Source organism: Cebus imitator, unplaced genomic scaffold (assembly GCF_001604975.1).
Source record: "Cebus imitator isolate Cc_AM_T3 unplaced genomic scaffold, Cebus_imitator-1.0 Scaffold149, whole genome shotgun sequence".
Taxonomy (NCBI): Eukaryota; Metazoa; Chordata; class Mammalia; order Primates; family Cebidae; genus Cebus; species Cebus imitator.
This window is the reverse complement of record NW_016107464.1, coordinates 1,878,937-1,901,699: the sequence shown is the minus strand read 5'-3', so window position 1 is coordinate 1,901,699 and position 22,763 is coordinate 1,878,937. Positions and strand designations below refer to the sequence as shown.

The following is a 22,763-nucleotide window of genomic DNA, read 5'->3' as shown; positions in this document are numbered from 1 at the left end:
TTTTTTAGTAGAGATGGGGTTTCATTATGTTGGCCAGGCTGGTCTCAAACTCCTGACCTCAAGTGATCATCCGCCTCAGCCTCCCAAAGGGTTGCGACAGATTACAGGCATGAACCACCACACCCAGCCCCCTCAGTGTATTCCCTCAGTGTATTTTTGAGTCCTCTGTCTCCCCCCAACCCCCTGCCACGGTGAGCCCACTCCACTATAAGCTGTGGGACCTGCCCTGGCGGGATAACAGATCTAGGATGTGGAACCTCTGGTGGCATGGATGAGGTGGTTGGCAGGGACCTGTCACCGAGGTGGCCATGCATATCCTGCTGGTGAATATCCACATATTGCTAACCCTTAGGCTCCTTACCGTCAGCTCTAGCTCTTGTATCCCTTTGGGTATGGCTGTTGGCTGGGCTCCCTGGGAGAGAAGTCCCTGGATCCATCAGCTGAGCCAGTGGGCCTTGCCCAGCAGCTCTGAGGCCAGCAGGAGGCATCTCATTGGCGCGGGGTCCCTGACAGACCTGGGTGGACCAGGGTGGACTTGGCTCTGGGCCAAGCAGGTCCATGCCTGGCCCCAAGGACATGGGTGGCAGGCTATGACTACAGCGAGTGCCCTCATCCAGTGGGGCCCCCTGATCTTGCTGGGCTTCTTGGATGGGTGAGAACTCCTGGGAGGAGTCCCCAACACTCACACGAAGTGGCGGTGAGCCAGAGCCTCCAGTTTTCTTCCGGCCCTTGGCCAGCTCAGCAAAGGAGGTGACTCTCCTGGGTGGGGAGCTGGGCCCAACAATAGCTCCAGGGCCCTCACTCAAGCGCACTGGGCAACTCAACATGCGTTCCAGTGAGCCCAGGCGGACAGGAGGGCTGCGCTGCAGGCTGCGATCATAGCTGCGGGAGCGCTGACGTCCAGTGCTGAGGTTGGGAGGTGAAGTATTCGTGTACACTTGCCCCTCAAGCACAGTGGGGCCCATAGCAGCTGTTGCTTGGACGGAGGAACTCACTCCCTCTTGTTCCTCTGGTTGGACTTCTGGCTTCTGGAATAGGTAATACTCAGAGGGCTGGCTGGGGCCTGGGTCTGGGCCAGGGCCTGGTGGGGGACTTATCTTGGTGTGTTCCTCAGAGCAGCTAGTGATGGAAGAGCCAGCAGGGCTTGGGGATGATTGGGAGGAGAGGTCACAGGTGACAAGTTTATAGTAATTTTGTGTGGCCACAACAAGACGGGCCTGGCTCTGGAAGCAGGCTGTGAGGTCAGCCACTGCTGGGCACGGCTCACAGTGTGGGCGGTAGGAGTTGCAGTTGGCATCAAGCTCAGGAGATGAGGCATGAGGGCAACCATAGCCCCCTTCCCTTCCTGTACTTTCAGGGTGATGTGACTCACAAGACATCTTAGACTCAGCTGGGGAGGGCTGCAGATCCAGGTAGAAGGCGCCAGGGTCTGAGTGGCTGCAGAAGGAAGAGTCGCTGCAGGACTGTGGGGCAGAGTTGAGATTGGCACGGGGGGTGCCATGCATCTTGTTGTAGAGGGTGCTGAAGGTGACCAGCACACCATCTGAACTGTTGCAGGAGGAGTCGCTCACGTAGCCCATAGACTGATCAGCTGCCTCGGACTGACTGGATGTGCTACTGCAGCGGCAGTGCTGGGCTCCTGAGCCAGAGCATCCTGGGTTCCTTGGGGATTCATCTGAACTAAGCTTCCATTCCTGGTCAAAGGAAAAGCCAGAGGTATCACTGGCTCCACCCCCGCTGCCACTCCCACCAGGTCCCCCACACTCATCCAGCTCCATGGTCTCTGCTTCCAGCTCTGGCCGGCAACAGCGGCTGGTGTCACACTGCTGAGTATTTAAGGTCATCACTGGCTCCTGCTCCTGCCCTTCCACCACTCCAGCCCGACTGCGTGTTGCCCCCCATGGCCTGCCCACTCCGGGGCCAGATGGTGGCAGCTGGAAAGAGGATAGATGGAAGGTGGGCTGGCCAGTGCCATGCAGGTGGAAGGACTGCTGGGTGGCACTGTCACCAATGCTGTCATCATACAGGTCACCAAGTCCTGGCTCACCCACACCATCCTGCAGCAAGAAGGGGTTGTGTCGTTTGGGGGCTCCAGGACCTCTTCCATCCCGACTCCTAATCTTGCTGTCTGTAGACCGTGCAGTTCCTCCTGGAGCAGAGTGCAGGCTGCTGTATAGCAGGGAGTCGGCTTGTCCTAGGTCTTGATCGGGCTGGGTGATGCCTAGCTCAGGTGGGCAGAAGGGATTAGGTCTTGTGCTCCCACTGCCTCCGCCTGCCCCTCCACAGCACTGCCTGTCTGGGACTTGACAGTGCACCAGAGGGATGTGATGAACGATGAGGGTCTCTCCAGTCAGCTTTGGGGGACTATCCATTCTGGAAAGTTCGAATAAGGGCATCAACAGCACCAGACACTGTCCCCGGAGCCCAGTGGGACAGAACACATTTCATCAGGAGAGCTTGGCACCTGGAGAGAGAAGGAAAGAAAGGGAACCTAATGTCACCTCCCTGGAAGCCAGGGACATGCCCTTCCCTACTTCATTTTCAGGTGGAGAAGAACCCAGGAAGCTTGAGTCAAGGTGGAGCTTGACTGCACAGCCCAATAGGTGGGTGGGGACCTCACCATGCTTTCTGCATTGTACAGGTCCAGCACCAGAGGTCCCCCTTAATTTTAAGGTCATCATGCCTCAAATTATGACAAAAGGCCAAGTCCCTCTAATGCCACATATAAAGGCCTGGACAGTACTTTCCCATTCTCTTTCAAGGACCTTGTCCTTGGCAGTAAACAATGACTAGTCTTGAGCACAAAAAAAGTATGAATAATGACACAAGCAAAAACCATCTAGGATGTCTAAGCTATAGCACACAAGTTACAGACTAGGGGAAATATCATGAATAATATCACAAACTCATAGCAATATGCTATAATTTTGCAAGAAGCATATTTAAAAATAATATGGTATCATCTGACCAAGGGACTTCTCTCTGGTCCCCTTTATCCTCCTATGAGCCCCAGAATATTTGTCCCTCTCTGATGACTGTGGGCTAAGTATCCTTACTATCCTCACTGCTGTACTAGAGCTTCTTGAATGCAGAGACTGAGTTGGGCATTAGGGTGAATGCAAGTATGATGTCAACCTCTTCCTCCTCAATGGGGGGTAGGGGAACCTATTTTTATGTCTTTTGTATTAGTCTAACACATCACATAAGATAAACGTGAAAGGCAAAATATATTCCTAACGTGTCTAGCTCAGGATACAGATGTCCTGAAGTGCCCAAATGCTGCCCAGTTTTAGCTTAGAACCTTCACTACTGGGATCCACTAGAAAGTCTTCTCTTCTCAGTTTTACTTTTTACAGACTAAAGCAAAGTTCCCTCTTGTTCAAGGTCTCCTGGTGCCAAGGACACAGCCCATCCTGAGCTTCTCTAGTCTCTTGGCTGCCCGATGGCAGTGTGGCCCGCTGAAGTTCTAGTCTCCTGTGTTTCTACGTTCAGGTCTCAACAGTCTTCATTCCCTCTCCTCCTTCACATGTAATGTTCCAAATTCATTCATTTCTCTACCCTTTTTATTCCTATCATTTCCTTTTCACTCACTCTGAGTCTAAATCCCCCATTGCCCTTCTCTTATTCATCATTTAACTGAATCTTTGACACCATTAATTTCTTAAAATTTAACTCATTTAAATCATAGGGTCCCAGCTCATCATGTGGAATATTGTAAAGCCTAAGGCAAGTCACATATGCTCAAGGACATGAACAATGCACAAAAAATCATGGTTAATAAGTATACGTGCAAGGGACAAGGTATTAAAATGTAATTGTGTTAAATTTAAGCAGCAATTATTTACAATCTTGCTTCCTCCTCCCCTTTCTAAGAGGAAGGCAGGTTCCTCTGTTGAACTTCCAAGACTTTGTGTGTTTACTGGGCTAATGGGTAGAGATGTAGAAGGGCAGATATTAACAGAGTCTAAACTGAGCTACAAGATTAAGGGTTATAGAAGAAAACGTAGGAGTAAATGATGTTTGTTTTCTTGGATTAGGTGATAGTTTCTTAGATATGACACCAAAGGCACAAATGACAAAAGAAAAAACATAAATGGGACTCCATAAGAACAAAAAACCTTTGTGCTTCAAAGGATATCACCAAGAAAGTGAAAAGACAATCCATAGAATGGGAGAAATATTTGCAAATCATATACCTGATAAGAGACTTCTAATCAGAATATATAAAGAATTTTTACAAATCAACAATAAAAAGACATATGAGGCCGGCGCAGTGGCTCATGCCTGCAATCCCAGCACTTTAAGAGGCCAAGGCAGGCAGATCACAAGGTCAGAAGATTGAGATCATCCTGGCCAACATGGTAAAACTCCACCTCTACTAAAAATACAAAAATTAGCTGGGTGTGGTGGCGTGTGCCTGTAATCCCAGCTACTCAGGAGGCTGAGGCAGAATTGCTTGAACCAGGGAGTTGGAGGTTGCAGTGAGCTGAGATCGTGCCACAGCACTCCAGCCTGGCAACAGAGTGAGACTCCATCTCAAAAAAGAAAAAAAAAAAAAGACTTCTGTTTAAAACATGGCAAACTGACTGAATAGGCATTTCTCTGAAGACATATAAGTGGCTAATCAGCACACAAAAAGTTGTTCAACATCATTAGTCATTAGAGAAATAAAAATCACAATGAGATACTATCACTCCCGCTGGGATGGATAAAATAAGAAATACAGACAATAGCAACTAGCAAATGATAATGATGAGGATGTGGAGAAACTGGAACCCTGAAACATTGCTGGGGGTATTGTAAAATGGTACAGCTACTTTGGAAAAGTCTGACAATTCCTCAAAATGTTAAACATAGTGTCATCACATGACCCAGCAGCTGCACTCCTGGGTATGCACCCAAGAAAAATGAAAACACATGTTCATACTAAAGTTTGTATACAAAAGTTCATAGCAGCATTATTCACAGTAGCCAAAAAATTGGGCACCATCAAAGCCAGCCACAAAGGGCTTTTATGATGTATGATTCCATTTATATGAAATGTCCAGAATAGGCAAATCCATCGAAATAGAATGTCCTGAATTTAGGCCAGGCCTGGTCAGTGGCTTTCGCCTGTAATCCCACCACTTTGGGAGGCCAAGGCAGGCAGATCATTTGAGGTCAGGAGTTTGAGACCAGCCTGGCCAACATAGCAAAACACTGTCTCTACTAAAAAGACAGAAATTAGCCAGGGCTGGTGGTGGACATCTGTAATCCCAGCTCCTTGGGAGGCTGAGGCAGGAGAATCGGTTGAACCCGGGAGGCAGAGGTTTTGGTAAGCCAAGATTATGCCACTGGGAGACAGGAAGATTCCGTCTCAAAAAAAAAAAAAGATAAACAGCATATACAGTTTGACACCATTTTTGTAAATAAACATGTCTACATGCATAGAAGAAAACCTGTAACATGTGCAACAAACTGTTACCAGTACCTATCTACATTGAGTGATTTGGATTATTTTTAATTGTATTCTTTTTGCTTCATCTGTATTTTCTAATTTGTATGTAATAAATATCTATTTTGTGCATAATTTAAGCAATTTTTTTCTTTTCCTTTTTTTTGAGATAGGTTCTCACTCTGTCACCCAGCCTGGAGTGCAGTGATATGATCATGGCTCACTGCAGCCTTACCGTCCCAGGCTCAGGTGATCCACCCTCAGCCTCCTGAGTAGCTAGGACCACAGGTCCATGCCACCATGCCTGGCTAATTTTTATATTTTTTGTAGGGACAGGGTTTCTCCATGTTGTCAAGACTGGTCTCCAACTCTTGGGCTCAAGTGACCCACCCGCCTTGGCTTTCCAAAGTGCTACAATTACAGGTATGAGCTAACATGCTGGGCCTAAACAATTTTTTGAGGGGGTTTCTCTTTACACACATACTAGGTTTCCTCCGGAATCCAGGCCATAATCCTAAGGCCTGGACTAAACGGAGTATGGAGAACTTTCTTACACAGAATGCAGTAATTTTAGGGCTACCCATGGGTTGCAACCATTATTGACCTTCAGTGAGTACCTTTTCTTCCCTTTTAAAGCATCATTTTCAAGAGGCATTCACAACTATCACATAAAAGAATTTATGATTCTACCCACACAACCATTACTAGGACATACATGCATTCATATGGAAAAACTGACACACACATACTGAATGCAGAAAGCTGACTCTAAATCAGGGATGAGGAACAAATGTATATGGGAGGTGATGATGGTGCCCCTGGCTGGAGGGCATTCACAGTTGTATTGAAATGTGATGTTGACAGATCTGTCTCCCAGACTGGAGCACAGTTCCAAGGTTGGTGACTGCAATACAGTAAACTCTGCTTGGAACACAGTAGGTGCTTGGTTATTTGTTGACTACCCATCAAAAAAAACACTGAGTTGTTAGTCTTTTTATGATGGAATTACAGGAGTTTTAACATTTATTCTGCATACAAGTCCTCTGTCAGATATATGCCTCATGAATATTTTCTCTCAGCCTATGGCTTGCCTCTATTTTCTTAACTGTATTTTTTGATAAATAGAAGTTTTTAATTTATCAGATTTAAATTTATCAATTTATCAGTTTGTTTCTTCTATGGTTAAAGCTTTCTGTATCCTAAGAAATTTTTATCTATCCTAAGATCATAAAGAAATATTCCTATGTTTTCTTCTAAAAGATGTACAGTGTTAGCTTTTACATTTAGGTTGTATTGAATCCTACTAAGTGTCAAGCTGTTTCACTGATTGATTTCATTTTATTTTATATTTCTGTATCTCAGAGAAGATCTTATTCCTTTCTGGTCTCCACACAACCAAGAGAAATGCCCAGAAATGGCTCCTCCACAGAAAATTCCAATTCAGCCATCTAAGGGGAAGTTCTGCAGGCATCTCATAAGATTTTCTACTCGTGCTTTGCCCACCCCGTTAACATTTTTTTTACAAAGCACTTTTTATGTATGTCATATCTCATTGATCCTTACATCAACTTACCAAAGAAGGCGGAGCCATCTTCATTTTTAAAAATAAGGAAATTTACACCCAGAGAAATGAAATGACTTGCCCAAGACCACTCAGTGAATAAATAACAGAATTAAGATTAGACTCAGGAATCCTAACTTTTGACCTCTTTTCTTGATCAGTTAAGAATATAATGAGAGTAGGCCGGGCACAGGGACTTATGCCTATAATCCCAGCACTTTGGGAGGCCCAGACAGGCAGATCACGAGGTCAAGAGATTCAGACCATCCTGGCCAACATGGTGAAACCCCGTCTCTACTAAAAATACAAAAAATTAGCTGGGTGTGGTGGTGCATGCCTGTAGTCCCAGCTACTCGGGAGGCTGAGGCAAGAGGATAGCTTCAACCCAGGAGGCAGAGGTTGCAGTGAGCTGAGATCCAGCCTGTACTCCAGCCTGGCAACAGAGCGAGACTCCATCTCAAAAAAATTAAAAAATAAGAGTAAACTGTACATATGACACCACAGAAAACATTTACTGAGTGTGTATCTTAGACTTCTTTCCTGGGAGTGACTTTTTCTACATCAAGACAAGTGGCCCATCCCCTCTAATGAAGGTGAAGAGAAAACACTGAGCGGGAAGAGCTCATTTCAGACTTTTTAAACCCTGATTATGGAGAGACATGGAAGATGAGGATGGGGAAGAAACAGAGGATTCAGAAGAAGAAGAAAGTAGAAGACAGCTCTTTCAGAAGATGAACTCTCTAGCTATGCCTACCAGGTAGAGTGGAATGGTGGGCTCAGCCAGTATAAAGTTATGAGGTCTTGCTCTCCAAAATCAGGAAAAGCTTTCTATGAGAGCCCTTTTCCTGGCCCTTGTCCCAAATGGGTGTCTCTTGTCCTGTTATAATACTATTTATTAGTGATCATTTATTAAACATTTATATGTTTACATACATTACATATATCATCTCTAAATGCACTGTCACATTTTCAAATAGGCATAATCCTTCCCATTGTACAGATGAGAAAACCAAACTTAGAGTGTATAAGTAGTTTGCCCACATTTACACAGCTGAGATGGGATTCAATCCCAGGTCTGCCCAATTCCTAATTATTTCCAAAGAAAATGATTGGGGCCACACCCTCTTCTTAAAGTCCTTGCAATTACTCTGCTCCCAGAGCAGCTGCTTCCTACCTGTCCTAGGTAGACCCACATTTCTGCCTCCACTTACACTGGCTATGTCTACCTGCCTCTCTATTCTATGAACCTACAATCCCTTTCATAGTGTCCCCAGGCTCTGATAACACTTGTAAATTCCACCTCCTGCCCCAGTTCCCAGCTGTCATCTCCCTGCCCCATTCATGGTCCTAAGGCTCATTTTTCCCTGCTCTGTGGTTTACATTCCTAGACAATTCCTGGGAACAAATACACTGCCATAACTATCCAGTGTATTCCTCAACCACATATTTGCACAACATGGCACTGCTCTCTACCTATTATCCTATGTTTTTGAACCATCCACCAAGGTGTTTATTAGAAATGGGAATTTTAATTATTTTTTACCGACAGTCTAGCTTTGTTGGCCAGGCTAGGGTGCAGTGATGCATTCATAGCTCACTGCGCCTTGAAATCCTGGGCTCAAGTGATCCTCCCACCTCAGCCTCCTTAGTAGCTGGGACTACAGGCACACACCACAATGCCTGCCTAATTTTAAAATTTTCTGTAGAGACAGGGTTTCACCATGTTGCCCAGGCTGTCTCAAACTCCTAGGCTCAAGTGATCCTTCCGCCTCAGCCTCTCAAAGTGCTGGGATTACAGGCGTGGAAATGGGAATTTAAGCAACTTTTTCTACCTGCTCAGAAATGGAGCAACTCCGTGCAGGAAAACCCCAGAAAAAAAAGATTTCCTCTAGCTTTGGTCATCAATGTCTTTCTGCCAGTCATAGAACCCCTTCCGTCTTTTTTGGCCTTCTGAATACAGACAGGGGAGAAAATGGTCCTCAGCTGCCATTCTCTAGCAATCTGACCTTGACTTGAGATCCTGACGAGGGGCCTCTGTAGGACTGATAACCCTTTTCCTGACTGGTCCTATCGTGGGTAGGGTCAAAGGGAGGAGGGCAGGAGGGCAGATTTGGGAGTGTTAGCTTATGCTCAGGTCTCTTCTTGAAGGCTGACTGTAACAGGTCAGGTGCCCTAGGCATTACAGACTGTCTCTGCCCCTCCCATACACTGTGGGGCACCCTGGTCAGTGTTCTTGCTCCATCCTTACCTGGAGCCTGGTGGCTCCCACAGCACCAGAAGATGTGGTATAAGTACCTATGTGCATGTATGTATTTGCATGTATATGTATGTGCATGCAGGTATGTATGTGTGTGGAGAGAAAGGCTTCCCAGCCCCTCTTCTTGAAAGCCGCCTGGATCCTCGCATGTTTTCCATCATAAACTTACAGTAGCTGCAGGGGTGTCTCCTCCCATTAAGCCTTTGTTTCTAGATCTGACTCCCCCATCCCTGACCCATACTGTAGCAGCTTCATTAGAAATGCCCAAAAAGTAAGGATGAGATCTGCTTCTTGATAAAATAGCATAAATGACATTAGCCCAAGCCTTGGCTTTTCCCCATCTCTGCACCATAGCCCAAATGTATGCATGGATGAGCTTGTCTAATGCTTGTGCTTCTGCACGTTCCCCTCCTTCATCCTCCCACCACCCACCGCCCCCCTCTCCCTTTTGGAAAGACAAAGCCAGCCCTCAGAAGCCAGAGCCCAAAGGTGCTGATCGCTATCCTAGCATCTCTGCCCTGCCCCTCCCCCAGCCCCCTGAGCCATACCTCTGTCAGGAGCCTTGAGCTAGACCCCGACGCATCTGTTCCTTTTGCACTCCGACCAAGCTCTACCCCGACAGTTCCAGCTGAGGCACTATTCCACTGGACCACACAGGGGAACTGCACCGATTTCCTAAGATCTGATTTCTGCTAATACAATGGCATTGTTGCTAATGCAGGGAGGCTGCGCAATCCCAGCCCCAGTCTCCGTGCTGCTGCCGCGGCTGCTGGTGCTGCGGTGACGTTGCTGCTAAAGGAAGGGGGAAGGGAAAGGAGCAGGCAGGCCCACAGCACAGCCACTCAGCCTCCCTCCCTTCCAGTCCCTGTGGGCCCTTTAGCCTAGGGAAGGGGGAGGGCAGTGAAAGGAGCCAGCCACAGAGGGCAGTCAGTGCTGGAAGATGGAGAACTCTCAAGACAGCAAGGAAAAATGGGGAGAGTTGCATCTAACTCCTTTCTTGTCTTTAGGCATTTCAGGGAAGATGTCTGAGCAGAACCTTTGAGCTTCCTTCCTTCCTTCATTAAGCTCCTTTTATATCTTAGCCAGAAACCTCTCCCTCCTCTTTTTGCCCAGTGTGAATGACTCTGTTTTCCAGCTTTTTCCTCTAACCAGGATTCCAGACTAGCCTCAGGGTGGGGCAGTCAGCTTGGGAGGGGATTCCTGAAGCCCAGAAGGGAGGCAGCAGGGACCAGTCACCATTCTGCCAGCAGTAACACCCAGCTCAGTCCTGGTGGATGGCCCACGAGTCTTAGCACTGGCCTTCCTAGAGACGTGGGGCAGTGGGCAGGCTTCTATACCCTGGGTGATGGTAAGTCTTAGGACCAAGGGGGCTGCAGGCCTTCTTCCTAACATGGTATTCCATTCAGTTCCCTGGGTCTTCAGAGGTCTACTTGCTGTGGCTGAAGTGGAACTGGCCCCTCTCGCATTCGTAGGTTCTTGGTCAGTGCTGAGCTGGGTCCAGCTAGGTTTGTGTGGAGGCAGAATCCCTCTATCCAGGCTGAGGGGCCAGAAAGCCTATCTTCCCAGGGAAAGGAAGGCAGGGGACAGGGAGTGGTCTCTCCTAGGCCACAGAAAAATCTCAGTTCTGCCTGGAGACCTACAGAGTCCTCTGCCCCTTCCCTGTTCCACCCTCCTCAGGTTCTGGGCCAATTCTGTGGGAATAAGGAAAAAATGGAGAAACTGCAGCTAGAGCCAGTTATACAGGAAGAAGTGGCATGGTCTCTGTCCACTTTGTGCCACTGGTCCCTACACTTGAACACAGAGATGGTCTCAAGCGGGGCTTGGTTCCCAAGCACTAGCCCTGCCTAGAGCTCTTCCCAAGGTGACTACTATCTGGGCTCCACAGCCACGCCCTCAGATTTCAGGTCCTTAGAAAGAATCCTTTGGAGAAACCACTTGCCAAGACCATAACAGCTAACCCTCAGGATCCATAAGAGATGTAACTTTTCTTTCCCTTTCTTATTTCTCCTATTCCCTATGACACCCATGTGTCTGCTGACACCATGCTGAGCTGAATCAACTGTAGAGAGAACACAAAGACAAAAAGACCCATCTCCAGCCTTGACTTGTTTGAGCAGCCATGGCCCCTTGATCTTATAAAGCAGGAAACAGGAAGGAAAGGAAGGAGGGAGGCTGCTGTTCGTAGCCAACCATTAGCGGTCCTCTCAAGGAGGCTGAAAGGTGTGGAAATGGTGTCACTTGCCTTCCTCTCTCCTAGCTGATACAGACCACAAAGTGGGGATAGATAAGCATCTGTAGGTTAGGGCATCAATCTTTATGACCAAGCACCTGGAGTTTGAGCTGCTTACTGTGAGAGCTCTGGGCCCAGGGTCTTTGTCTCTGAAATTTCTGTGAGGCTAAGTCATGCATTGCGCTGGACAGCCAGTGTTTCCGATTGCCTATGGAGGGTGGCAGCTCTCAGACTTCTAGTGCTTGGCTTAATTCACCACATCACAGACTACCTTGCCACTTACTTCCCAACCACTGCTGCCAAAGATCTAGGGCTTTTGAGGAAAGATCAAATTATTTTCCAGCCAGAAACAAAACACAAATACTGTTATGTTATATACCTCGACCACCTCCTAACTGGTCTCCACACTTGCAATTGACTTTCTAGTACTACCAGATTCATCTCCCCAAAGCACTACCTTTCTTCAACATGTCACTCCTCCTGCCCGTTTTAATGGTTTCTCATTACCCAGATAATCAAGTTGAGCCTCCTCATTTTGGCTTTCAAGGTCATCCATCTCGGCTGTCTACTCTTTTTTTTTTTTAAGTTTCACTCTTGTCATCCAGGCTAGAGTGCAGTGGTGCGATCTTGGCTCACTGCAACCTCTGCCTCCCGGTGTCAAGTGATTCTTGTGCCTCAGCCTCCTGCGTAGCTGAGAGATTATAGACACCCGCTGCCATGCCTGGCTACTTTTTGTAGTTTTAGTAGAGACGGGGTTTCGCCATGTTGGCCAGGCTGGTTTCAAACTCCTCACCTCAGGTGATCCACCCGCCTCAGCCTCCCAAAGTGCTGGGATTACAGGTGTGAGCCACCGCGCCGGCCTTGGCTGTCTCTTCCACTCAACCTTACTTTCTACATCCCATCATGTAGTCCTTGAAACATGTTTCAGAAGCTCATTTCCACTCGGCTGCATTTGTTCATTCAGACTCTCCTTCCTGTTACACTTGGCCCTGCTCAAAATTATCCAAACCTACCAGGCCCAGAGCAACTCCTCCATCAAGTCTTCTCTTACTACCCCAGAGCCAGAAATAATCTGTTCTCTGAACCAGTAGTTGCAGGTTGTTGATTTTACAGACAAGAAAACAATTCCCACAAAAAACAGGGAGATCAATATTGGATTGCCAACTTCTTACATTGTCAAGTAGCATCATTACAAAAAACTTTACATCATTGATCACCATTTCATAAGAAAATGGTACTTTTCTCGTTGCATTGCATACTGATGGCAAACTTCATCAGCAACTAGCATCAGTCCCTGAGAAGTTTTGATTAAGTAAATCATGCCACTTAACATGCTTATTGTTCTTTTTTGCACATCTGCCTTAACATCTCTCCTAGACTGCAAAGTCTGAGTTACATTCATCTTAGCAACTTCATTATCCAGTATATAAGACAATATCATTTTTTTTGTGTGTTTCCCATAAAACCTAGCATAGTGCTTGGCATATTCAAGGTGTTTTGAGCTTGGCATATGGAAGTCTTGTTGAACAAGAGTAATCTAAAAAGAGAGGCTCCTTGTGTATAAATCAGAATAAGTGGTGGGTAGACTTGACTCAACAGGCATGGAAGAAGAGACTGTTTCTCATAAAAAAAATCTGTTAAAAAGAAACTTCGGCAGCCAGGTGCGGTGGCTCACGCTTGCAATCCCAGCACTTTGGGAGGCCAAAGTGGGCCAATCACCTGAGGTCAGGAGTTAGAGACCAGCCTGGCCAACATGGTGAAACCCCGTCTCTACTAAAAATACAAATATTAGCCAGGCATGGTGGTGGGCGCCTGTAATCCCAGCTATTCGGGAGGCTGAGGCATGAGAATCACTCAAACCCGGGAGGCAAAGATTGCAGCGAGCCAAGATCATGCCACTGCACTCCAGACTGGGCAACAAGAACAAGACTCTGTATCTAAAAAAAAAAAAAAAAAAAAAAAAAAAAAAAAAAAGCAGCTTAGGCAACAAAGGAGTAACTCTTCACAACCTAGGGTTAGGCAACACATTCTTAGACATGATAGCAAAAATACAAGTGACAAAAGAAAAAAAAACCTTTGACTTGCTGCTGGCAAAATGAAAAAAAAAAATAATAAAAACAGATAAACTGGACTTCACAAAAATTTAAGACTTTTGATCTTCAAAGGACTCAATCAAGATAGTCAAAAGACAACTTGTGAGAAAATTTGCAGATCATATAGCTGATAAGGGACTTATATCCGGAATATATTTAAAAACCCTTACAACTCAGTAATAAAAAGACAAATAAAATAAGCAAAGGGGGCTGGGTGCAGTGGCTCACACCTGTAATCCCGGCACTTTGGGAGGCCAAAGTGGGTGGATCACGGTCAGGAGTTTGAGACCAGCCTGGTCAACATGGCAAAACCCATCTCTACCAAAAAAATACAAATATTAGCCGGGTATGGTGGTGCACACCTGTAATCCCAGCTACTCAGGAGGCTAAGGCACAAGAGTAGTTTGAACCCAGGAGGTGGAGTTGCAGTGAGCTGAGATCACACGCCCCTGCACTCCAGCCTAGGTGACAGAGTGAGACCCTGTCTCAAACAAATAAATAAGTAAATAAATAAAATAAAAATGGGCAAAGGATTTGTGTGTGCGTGTGTGTGTGTGTGTGTGTGTGTGTGTGTGTGTGTGTGTGTCTGTGTATTATTTGTAGAGATGGGGGTCTCACTATGTTGCCCAGGCTGGTCTCAAACTCCTGGGCTCAAGTGATCCTCCTGCTTTGGCCTCTCAAGATGCTGGGATTATAGGCATGAGCCACCATATCTGGCTGGGCAAAGGATTTGAATAAACATTTCCCCAAAGAAGACACACAAATGGTGAAGCCCTTATATAAACAAATGCTTAACATCATTAATCATTAGGCAGTACAAATAAAAACTGAAGTGAGATACTACTTGACCCCATTAGAATAGCTAAAATAAAAAAGGCAGGCAATCACACATATTGACAATGATGTGTAGAAAACGGAACCCTCACACATTGCTGAGGGCACTGCAAAATGGTGCAACCACTTTGGAAAACAGTTCTGGCAATTTCTCAAAATGTTAAAGAGTCACCATGTGACCTAGCAATTCTGCTTCTAGGTATATACCTACAAGAAACAAAACAAAATCCACACAGAAGCTTATATATGAATATTCCTAGTAGCATTATTCATAATAGTAAAAAACTAGGAGCAACCAAAATGTTCATCAACAGAAGAAGGGATAAATAAAACATGGTACACACAATGAATTACTATTCAGCAATAAAAGGGAATGAGGTCCTGATAAATGCTCCAACATGGATGAACCTTGAAAACATTACACTAGGTGAAAGAAGAAACACAGGTCACATATTGTTTCATTCCATTTACATGATATGTCCAGACAAGGCAAATTTATAGAGACAAAAAGTAGATCAGTGACTGCCAGAGGCTGGAGAGACAGAGAGATGGGGAGTGCCTGCTAATGGGTGCGGGGTTTCTTGGGAATGATGAAATGTTCCAAAATTAGACTATAGTCATAATTGCACAACTCTGTGAATATACTTAAACGATTGAATTGTATGCTTTAAATGGTGAAACGTATGGTATGTCAATTATATTTCAATAAGGCTGTTAAAAACAGTGGCAGCAGCTACAGGAGCTTGAGTGGTGTTGCTCAGCTCCACAGAGGCAGAAATGTTTGAGAACCCCACAACTGGGGGTGTGGGTGAAAGGTGGAATGTCAGGTGTACCAGAAAGCAGAGGCTGTCACTGTATGTCCATCCAAGGACATCAGAGCATCCTCTCTTTTTTCAACACCAAATTCCTTTTTTTTTTTTTTTTTTGAGACAGAGTCTCGCTCTGTCACCCAGGCTGGAATGCAGTGGCATGATCTTGGCTCACTGCAATCTCCACCTCCTGTATTCAAGGGATTCTCGTGCCTCAGCCTCCCGAGTAGCTGGGATTACAGGCATGTGCCACTATGCTTCGCTAAGTTTTGTATTTTTAGTAGAGATGGGGTTTTGCCATGTTGCCCAGCCTGGTCTCAAATTCCTGAGCTCAAGCAATCCACCTGCCTAGGCCTCCCAAAGTTCTAGGATTATAGGCGTGAGCCACCACACCCAGCCTTGACACCAAAATTCCTTTACAAATGGACTCTTAAAACTCTCTCACTACTTTCTCTTTCACTGTTTCTTATCCACCAGAATTTTTTCTTGTAACATTTGAACTTTGTGAAGCAGCTATAATTTTTAAACTTATAATATTGGAATCGTCCGACACTCTCAGTCATCATCTCCTATTTAACTCCTCTTTTCTCTTTGGCTTTTTTTTTTTTCTTTGCTCTGTCACCCAGGCTGGAGTGCTGTGGTCAATCTTGGCTCACTGTAACCTCCACCTTCCAGGTTAAAGTGATTCTCGTTCCTCAGCCTCCCAAGTAGCTGGGATTACAGGTGCATGCCACCATGCCCACCTATAGTTTTGTATTTTTGGTAGAGTTGGGGTTTCACCATGTTGGCCAGGTTGGTCTTAAATGCCTAAGTTCAAGTCATCTGCCCACCTCGGCCTCCCAAAGTACTGAGATACAGGTATGAGCCACCAAGCCTGGCTCTCTTTGGCTTCTATAAACCAATCCTGCTAGTTCTGCTTCTTAGATAATTCTTTCCTCATTGTTTAATAAAACAATACCTGGCCTGTATTTAAATGCAAATTTATAGCAAGGTTCAGACCTGAAGTCTTTTCATCCTGACCATCTTTAGTGTTTCCCATTATTTTTTCTTTTGACTTCCAAATCTTATATTCTTCCTGAACTTCCAGAATCAAATCTCCAATAGCCTATCAGATATTTATTATTACCTCAAACTCAACACATCTAAAGCAAAATCAATTTTTACATTCAAATTAGGTTTCTTTAGACTGCTAGTAACACAAACTTGAAAATAAAAGAATCATCTGGACTCTCTCTTTACATTCAGACAATTACCAAGTCATGCTGAGTCTTCCTTCCAGTGTTTCAGGCACTGACTTAATAATAATTTCTTATGTTTTTACTATGCTTCTGCTGCTATGATAAACATTTACTTACATTATTTCATTTAATCCACATAACCACTCTCTAAGCTGTTACTGTCCTTACTTTATGAATGAGAAGTCTGAGGCTCAGGGATATTAAATAATCTTCCCAGTGTAACTTAGTCAGTAAATGTCTAAGCTGGGACTCAGATAAAGACCTGTCTGATTCCAGAGTCAGTATGCTTAACCACTTCCTCTACTGCCTCTCCAGTTCCTAACTCTACTCTGTCATCCAAATTCAGGCCCGTATTACCTCTCCTCTGAATTATTACATAGTCTTCTAACTAGTTTCCTTACCTTCATTGTCTCTTGGTTCCCAGCTATCACATATACCGGCACAAGAGTAATCTCAACTTCCGTCAAAAAGTCACTCTACTACTAAAACATCTTCAGTAGCTTCCTGTCTACAGGATAAATCCAAATTCTTTCATGTGGTGTTCAAAGTTCCTTCTACCAGCCAGGCACAGTGGCTTACACTGGTAATCCCAGTACTTTGAGAGGCTGAGGCTGGCAGATCACTTGAGGTCAGGAGTTTGAGACCAGCCTGGCCAACATGGTGAAACCCTGTCTTTACAAAAAATACAAAACTTAACCAGCCGTGGCGGTGTGTGCCTGTAATCCCAGCTGCTTGGGAGGCTGAGGCAGGAGAATCGCTTGAACCCAGGAGGCAGAGGTTGCAATGAACTGAGATCTCACCACTGCATTCCAGCCTGAATAACAGTGAGACTCAGTCTCAGAAAAAAACAGAAACAGTAACAACCAAAAAACACCCCCGAAGTTCCTTTCTACCTATCCAACCACATTCACGTCACATGCCGAATATACCCTGAATTCTGAGTTTTGGCTCACTCACTGGGAAGATAGCCTGAATGCTCTCCCTATTCTCCACCACTCTTTAAGGAGGTAGCTCAAATTCTACCATTTTTGGAAGCTCTTGTTTATCATGGAAATTGTTCTCCTAAACTTCTTCAATACCAAGTATACATTCAACTTATTTGGTACCAAGACTTGGTAATTTTATTATCTCTTGATGACAATACACTTCTAGAGGGTAGAGCTGTCTTATACATTGACGGGTAATTCTGAGCACAGGGCCTTGGCACATAGTAGAGGACCAATGATGTTTGATAAAGCTACTGAATGACTGGCTGGGTGTGGGGCTCACGCCTGTAATTCCAGCCCTTTGGGAGGCTGAGGTGGGTGGATTGCTTGAGCTCATGAGTTGTGATCAGCCTGGGTAACATGGCAAAACTCCGTCTCTACAAAAAGTACAAAAACTGGTTGGGTGTGCTGGTGTGTGCCTGTAGTCCTAGCTACGTGGGAGGATGGCTTGAGCCCAGGAGGCAGAAGTTGCAGTGAGTGGAGATTGCACCACTGCCCTCAGGACTGAACGACAGTGCAAGACCCAGAATCAAAAACAAAATCAAAGCTACTGAATGGTTAGGAAGCAAGCAGGCTAAATGGAGCCTAGCTGGCTTTGAGAAGGTCAGCCTCTTCTGAGAATAGCATATTTGATGATGAAGAAGAAGAAGAGGGTAAGGAAGAAGAAAAACTGAAAGCTGAGCTTTAGTAAAGTGCTTAGTAAATAAATCTTTAATGCCAAGATCTTAAACCCTTCATTACACTCCATGCTCATTCTGAGGATGGAAACATGACTGAGCAGCTGTGTCTTCAGTCAGTACATTCCCTCCATTTATATCCACAGTCATGACCCTAGAGCAAAGGTTGTAAAGGTTGCAACGTGCTAGCCTGTCACATCTTGTGTGTCAATAGGTTTATGTGGGTTGCACAGTAAAAATGCCATCATAAACATTAGCAAAGGCTGCAAAGTGACAGCCTGACTGTCACATCTAGTATGTCAATAGGTTTTATGTGCTTTGCATAGTAAAAATGCCACCATAAACATTTTGGAGATTTCTAGAAAAAAATCTAGATTTCCAGCTTGTCTTGCTTGAAAAAACCAAAAGACCTGGCCACACTATGTGCTCATTCCTAAGTGATAAGAATCAGCTGGAGCTGAGAAGTGGCTCCCCTCATTAGATGAGCACTTCAGCTTGACATGTTCTCATCACTCCTCATGGCAGCTTCACTGGTTCTTTTTACTCATTTGCATTATTTGTCTGGCTCCTATAAGGCATCTGAGTTTACAACTCTTATCCCAGAATAACAGTTATGCTTTTTCTTTATATCTCTACCCTTCTTGATTTACGTCATATTTCCACAATTATGTTCACTGCAATATTACAACATTGCAAAATTAAGAATATTCTAGATATCCAATGAAAAAATGGCTAGTGAGCTGCCCATGCAATGGAACATAATGGAACGATACAGATTGTGTTTACAAGGTATATTCAATGGCATAGAAAAAGTCTTTTAAGCTAATTTATTTATTTTTTGTTTTCTTTTTTTAATTTTTAAAATTCTTAAAAAAAAAAAGTTTTTTAGAGATGGGGCTCTCACTATGTTGGCTAGGTCTATCTTGAACTCCTGGCCTCAAGTGATCCTCCCACTGTGGCCTCCCCAAGTGCTGGGATTACAGGTGTGAGCCACCCCACCCAGCCCTTTTAAGCTAATTTAAAAAGTAGGATATCAGTGCTTTGAGAGGCTGAGGAGGGAAGACTGCTTGAGCCTGTAAGTTCGAGACCAGCCTGGGCAATAAAGTGAGACCCTGTCAACACAAAAATTTAAAAATTAGCTGGGTGTGGTGGCACATGCCTGTGGTCCTAGCTACTTGGGAGGCTAAGGTAGGAGGCTGACTTGAACCCAGGAGTTTTGGGCTCCAGTGAGCTATGATAGCATCATTGCACTCCAGTGAGATTCTATCTCTTTAAAAAAAAAAAAGGATATCAAATCATGCAAAGAGAATTCTGCTTCTCACATTGTGGTGATCAAGACATTACAGGGCATCTTCCACTGCAAAATATGAGATCCTATATAATATATATTTATTTTTTATTTTTTTTAAGAGACAGGGTCTCATTCTGTCACTGAGACTGGAGTGCAGTGGCCCAATCTCAGCCTGCTCCAACCTTGAGCTGGGCTCAAGCAATTCTCCTGCCTCAGCCCTTGCAAACAGCTAGGACTACAGGAATACACCACCATGCCTGGTTAATGTTTAAACTTTTTGTAGAGATGGCATCTTGCTATGTTGCCCAGGCTGACCTTGAACTTCCGCACTCAAGGAATCCTCCTGCCTCAGCCTCTCAAAGTGCTGGGATTATAGGCATGAGCCACAATGTCTGGGCAATATATACTTTTAAAAGCATTTCAGGTCTCTCAGTATATAGGAGACATCTCTGTGACTACTCTACACAATCCCCCGAAAGAGGAAAAAATCACGAGCTGTGCAGTAAGCAAGGGGGAGGACCAGGCTTCCTTGTGGGTCAATTCCCAGAGCATCACTGCAGCCAACATGACAAGACTGAGCCACTGGAAAGATGAGGAAACTAAACCTGAGAGTCTTGCATTAAGTAGAAACAGGGAAGCTTGAAGGAAGTTCATCATGATCCAAAGTAGGTGGTGTTCCACAACTTTTGGTAGAAGAAGATAGGAATTTTCTCTGGGGGAAAACATTTCCCAATTTAAGTCAACAGAATTCTCAAAATTAAAGAGCAACAAAAATTAGTTTATAATTAATAATCACAAAGATCCTGTCAGCAAATAACAGAGAAAACAATAAATACCTAGACTGTAAGAACTTCTCATACCAAAACTGTCAGTTACAGAATCTATATCAGCTGTGTGTGAAATGTTTTAAAATAAAAAATCTCAAAGGTGAATAGCAATAAATTATTAGAAATAAGCCAGACTTATTTATCCCACCCCTACCCCTGGTAGATTATTTCTCTGCAGAAACTAAACTACCTCAGAGAAAACAACGTCAAATACAGACTTTGGGGGTTTCCCCACAAAAAAAAGAGGCCAGCCTGTTGCACCTGCCCACCAGACAATTTTGCCAGTTGAGATGTCTTTCTACTCTCACAGAACCTCCAGTGTTTTTAAATGGCTCACTCTTAAATCAGCAGCCAAGGGATCATCAGACTTTTGAGGACAGCCTCCAACAGAAAACAGAGTACAACAAAAACAGAAAATAGGAGTCTGGGAGAAACGTACAACACAGAACAAAACAAGACAAAACCCAGTACATGTGGTCATTTTGTCACTTTATTGATGATGGTAATTTTGAACCAACCATTTGGTAAGATAGTATCTATCAGGTTTCTCCACTGTAAAGCTACCATTTTCTCCTCTAATTAATAAGCAATCTATGGAGAGATTACTTTTAGATTGGGTAAATAACCTGTTCCCCATCAGACTTTTATCCAATCATTTTCACATCCATTGATAAGTGTTGTCAGAATCAGTTGTTTACTATGATGGTTAAAAAAAATGAGTTTTTTGTTTTGTTTTGTTTTTCCCGAGGCAGAGTCACATCCTGTTGCCCAGGGTGGAGTGCAGTGGCACAATCTTGGCACACTGCAACTTCTGCCTCCCACAGCCTTCTGAGTAGCTGGGAATACAGGCATGTGCCCCATGCCTCGCTAATTTTTTGTATTTTTAGTAGAGACAGAGTTTCACCATGTTGGCCAGGCTGGTCTTAAACTCCTGGCCTCAAGTGATCCACCCACCTTGGCCTCCCAAAGTGCTGGGATTATAGGCATGAGCCCCTGCACCTGGCCGAAAAATGGCAATTTTATATTATTCCTTCAACAGTTATTAGTTGGCATTCTAACATAATAAAGCTTTCCCTTTTCCTTCCTTTCTTAATTTATTGATTTAGTATAAATATGGACCCCTGGATTTTAAAAAAAGTCAGTGGGTCATAATCTATTACTGATTTTGATGCTCAGACTGCCCCAGATATGGCACTATTTGGCTTAATTTTTTTTTTTTTTTTGAGACAGAGTCGAGCTGTGTCCCATAGGCTGGAGCACAGTGGCCCTATCTTGGCTCACTGCAACCTCCGCCTCCTGAGCTCAAGCCATCCTTCCACGTCAGCCTCCTGAGTAGCTGGAACTACAAGCACACACCACCATGCCTGGCTAATGTTTGTATTTTTTGTAGAGACAAGGTTTCACCATGTTGCCCAGGCTGGTCTCAAACTCCTGGGCTCAAGGATCCAGCCACCTCAGCCTCCCAGAGTGCTGGGATTATAGGCATGAGCCACCATGCCCAGCCACTATTTTCACTGTGAAGACCTTTATTGCTCTGTATGAATTTTTAAAAGCTGACTACTTATTTTGCAATAATTTAGATTTATAAAAAGTTGCAAAGATAGTTCAGAGTTCCTGTACATCCTTCAACCAGTTCCCCTAATGTTACCATCTTACATAATCATGGTACATTTGTTAAAACAAAGAAATTAACATTGAGTACATTACAATTAACTGAGCTTACAGACTTTATTTGAATGTGGCTGGTTTTTTCAGTTATATCCTGTTACCTAGCTTTATAAAAAAACAAAATATTATAATTTTATAAAACATATAAGCTAATTAAAAACAAAGCCAGCCTCACAAAAGATATGCAGATGTATAATGCAGGCTGAAGATAAACAGCTTAGATGTTGTTAATAAGTACAGTTTAGAAAAGAAAAGTTGAACAGTCAAGACAAGTAGTTTTGGGAACTGTCCAAGAAGGTAATTTTTAGCAAAGTAAACAGTACTAATAAATAAATAGGACTATGATTTTAGTACACCTCTGCGCCTGGTCTTCCCAATGATCGCTCTGTTGACCTTTCACCTCAGTACACCAGAGACAGAGGTGTACTAAAATCATACAAATCTTTGGAAATCAACAGAATGTACTTTTGTTTGTGCTGACCCTACTTGGGTCTCCTCTCCAACAGCGACAATCTCGGTTAGGGTAATTCCTTTTGGCTAAGTTTTCACCTCAGACTGAATGACTGATTCCAGTAGCAAAGGTCAGAAATGTTCAAACTGTAACAAATCAAAATAAATTATGACATATTGTACTCTATTCTCTAATCTAGAATTATCCTGAGGCTATCAATTAATATCATCTTGTGAGCCAATTAATCAGTCAAGCAAGCAATCAAGCCACAAGCATCTACACTCTTCCTGTGTATAAGGAACTATGCTGGATGTTCAGGGGTAACAGCCCAATTTGAGGGGCTCATAATTTTGTTAAAATAATTTCCAATATGCCTCTGGAGAGGGCCAGAACAGCAAAAAGAATTC

At 44.3% G+C, this 22,763-nt stretch overlaps 1 protein-coding gene across 4 annotated transcripts in view; it reads right to left on the bottom strand.

Moving 5' to 3' along the window:
* The window catches only part of RUSC2 (RUN and SH3 domain containing 2), a 69,226-nt gene that overhangs the window by 13,980 nt on the left and 32,483 nt on the right, over nt 1-22,763 (bottom strand). For 2 of the 4 annotated variants that reach the window (XM_017543077.2, XM_017543075.2), the window contains one exon: nt 362-2,464. The exons of 1 other annotated variant lie outside the window; for it this stretch is intronic. In XM_017543077.2, coding sequence (XP_017398566.1) covers nt 362-2,396 — 2,035 coding nt within the window. In that variant the 5' untranslated portion in view covers nt 2,397-2,464. Of the gene's footprint in view, nt 1-361; nt 2,465-9,800; nt 10,271-22,763 lie in introns of those variants that run through there. One more of the 4 variants, XM_017543074.2, reaches the window with a different exon arrangement.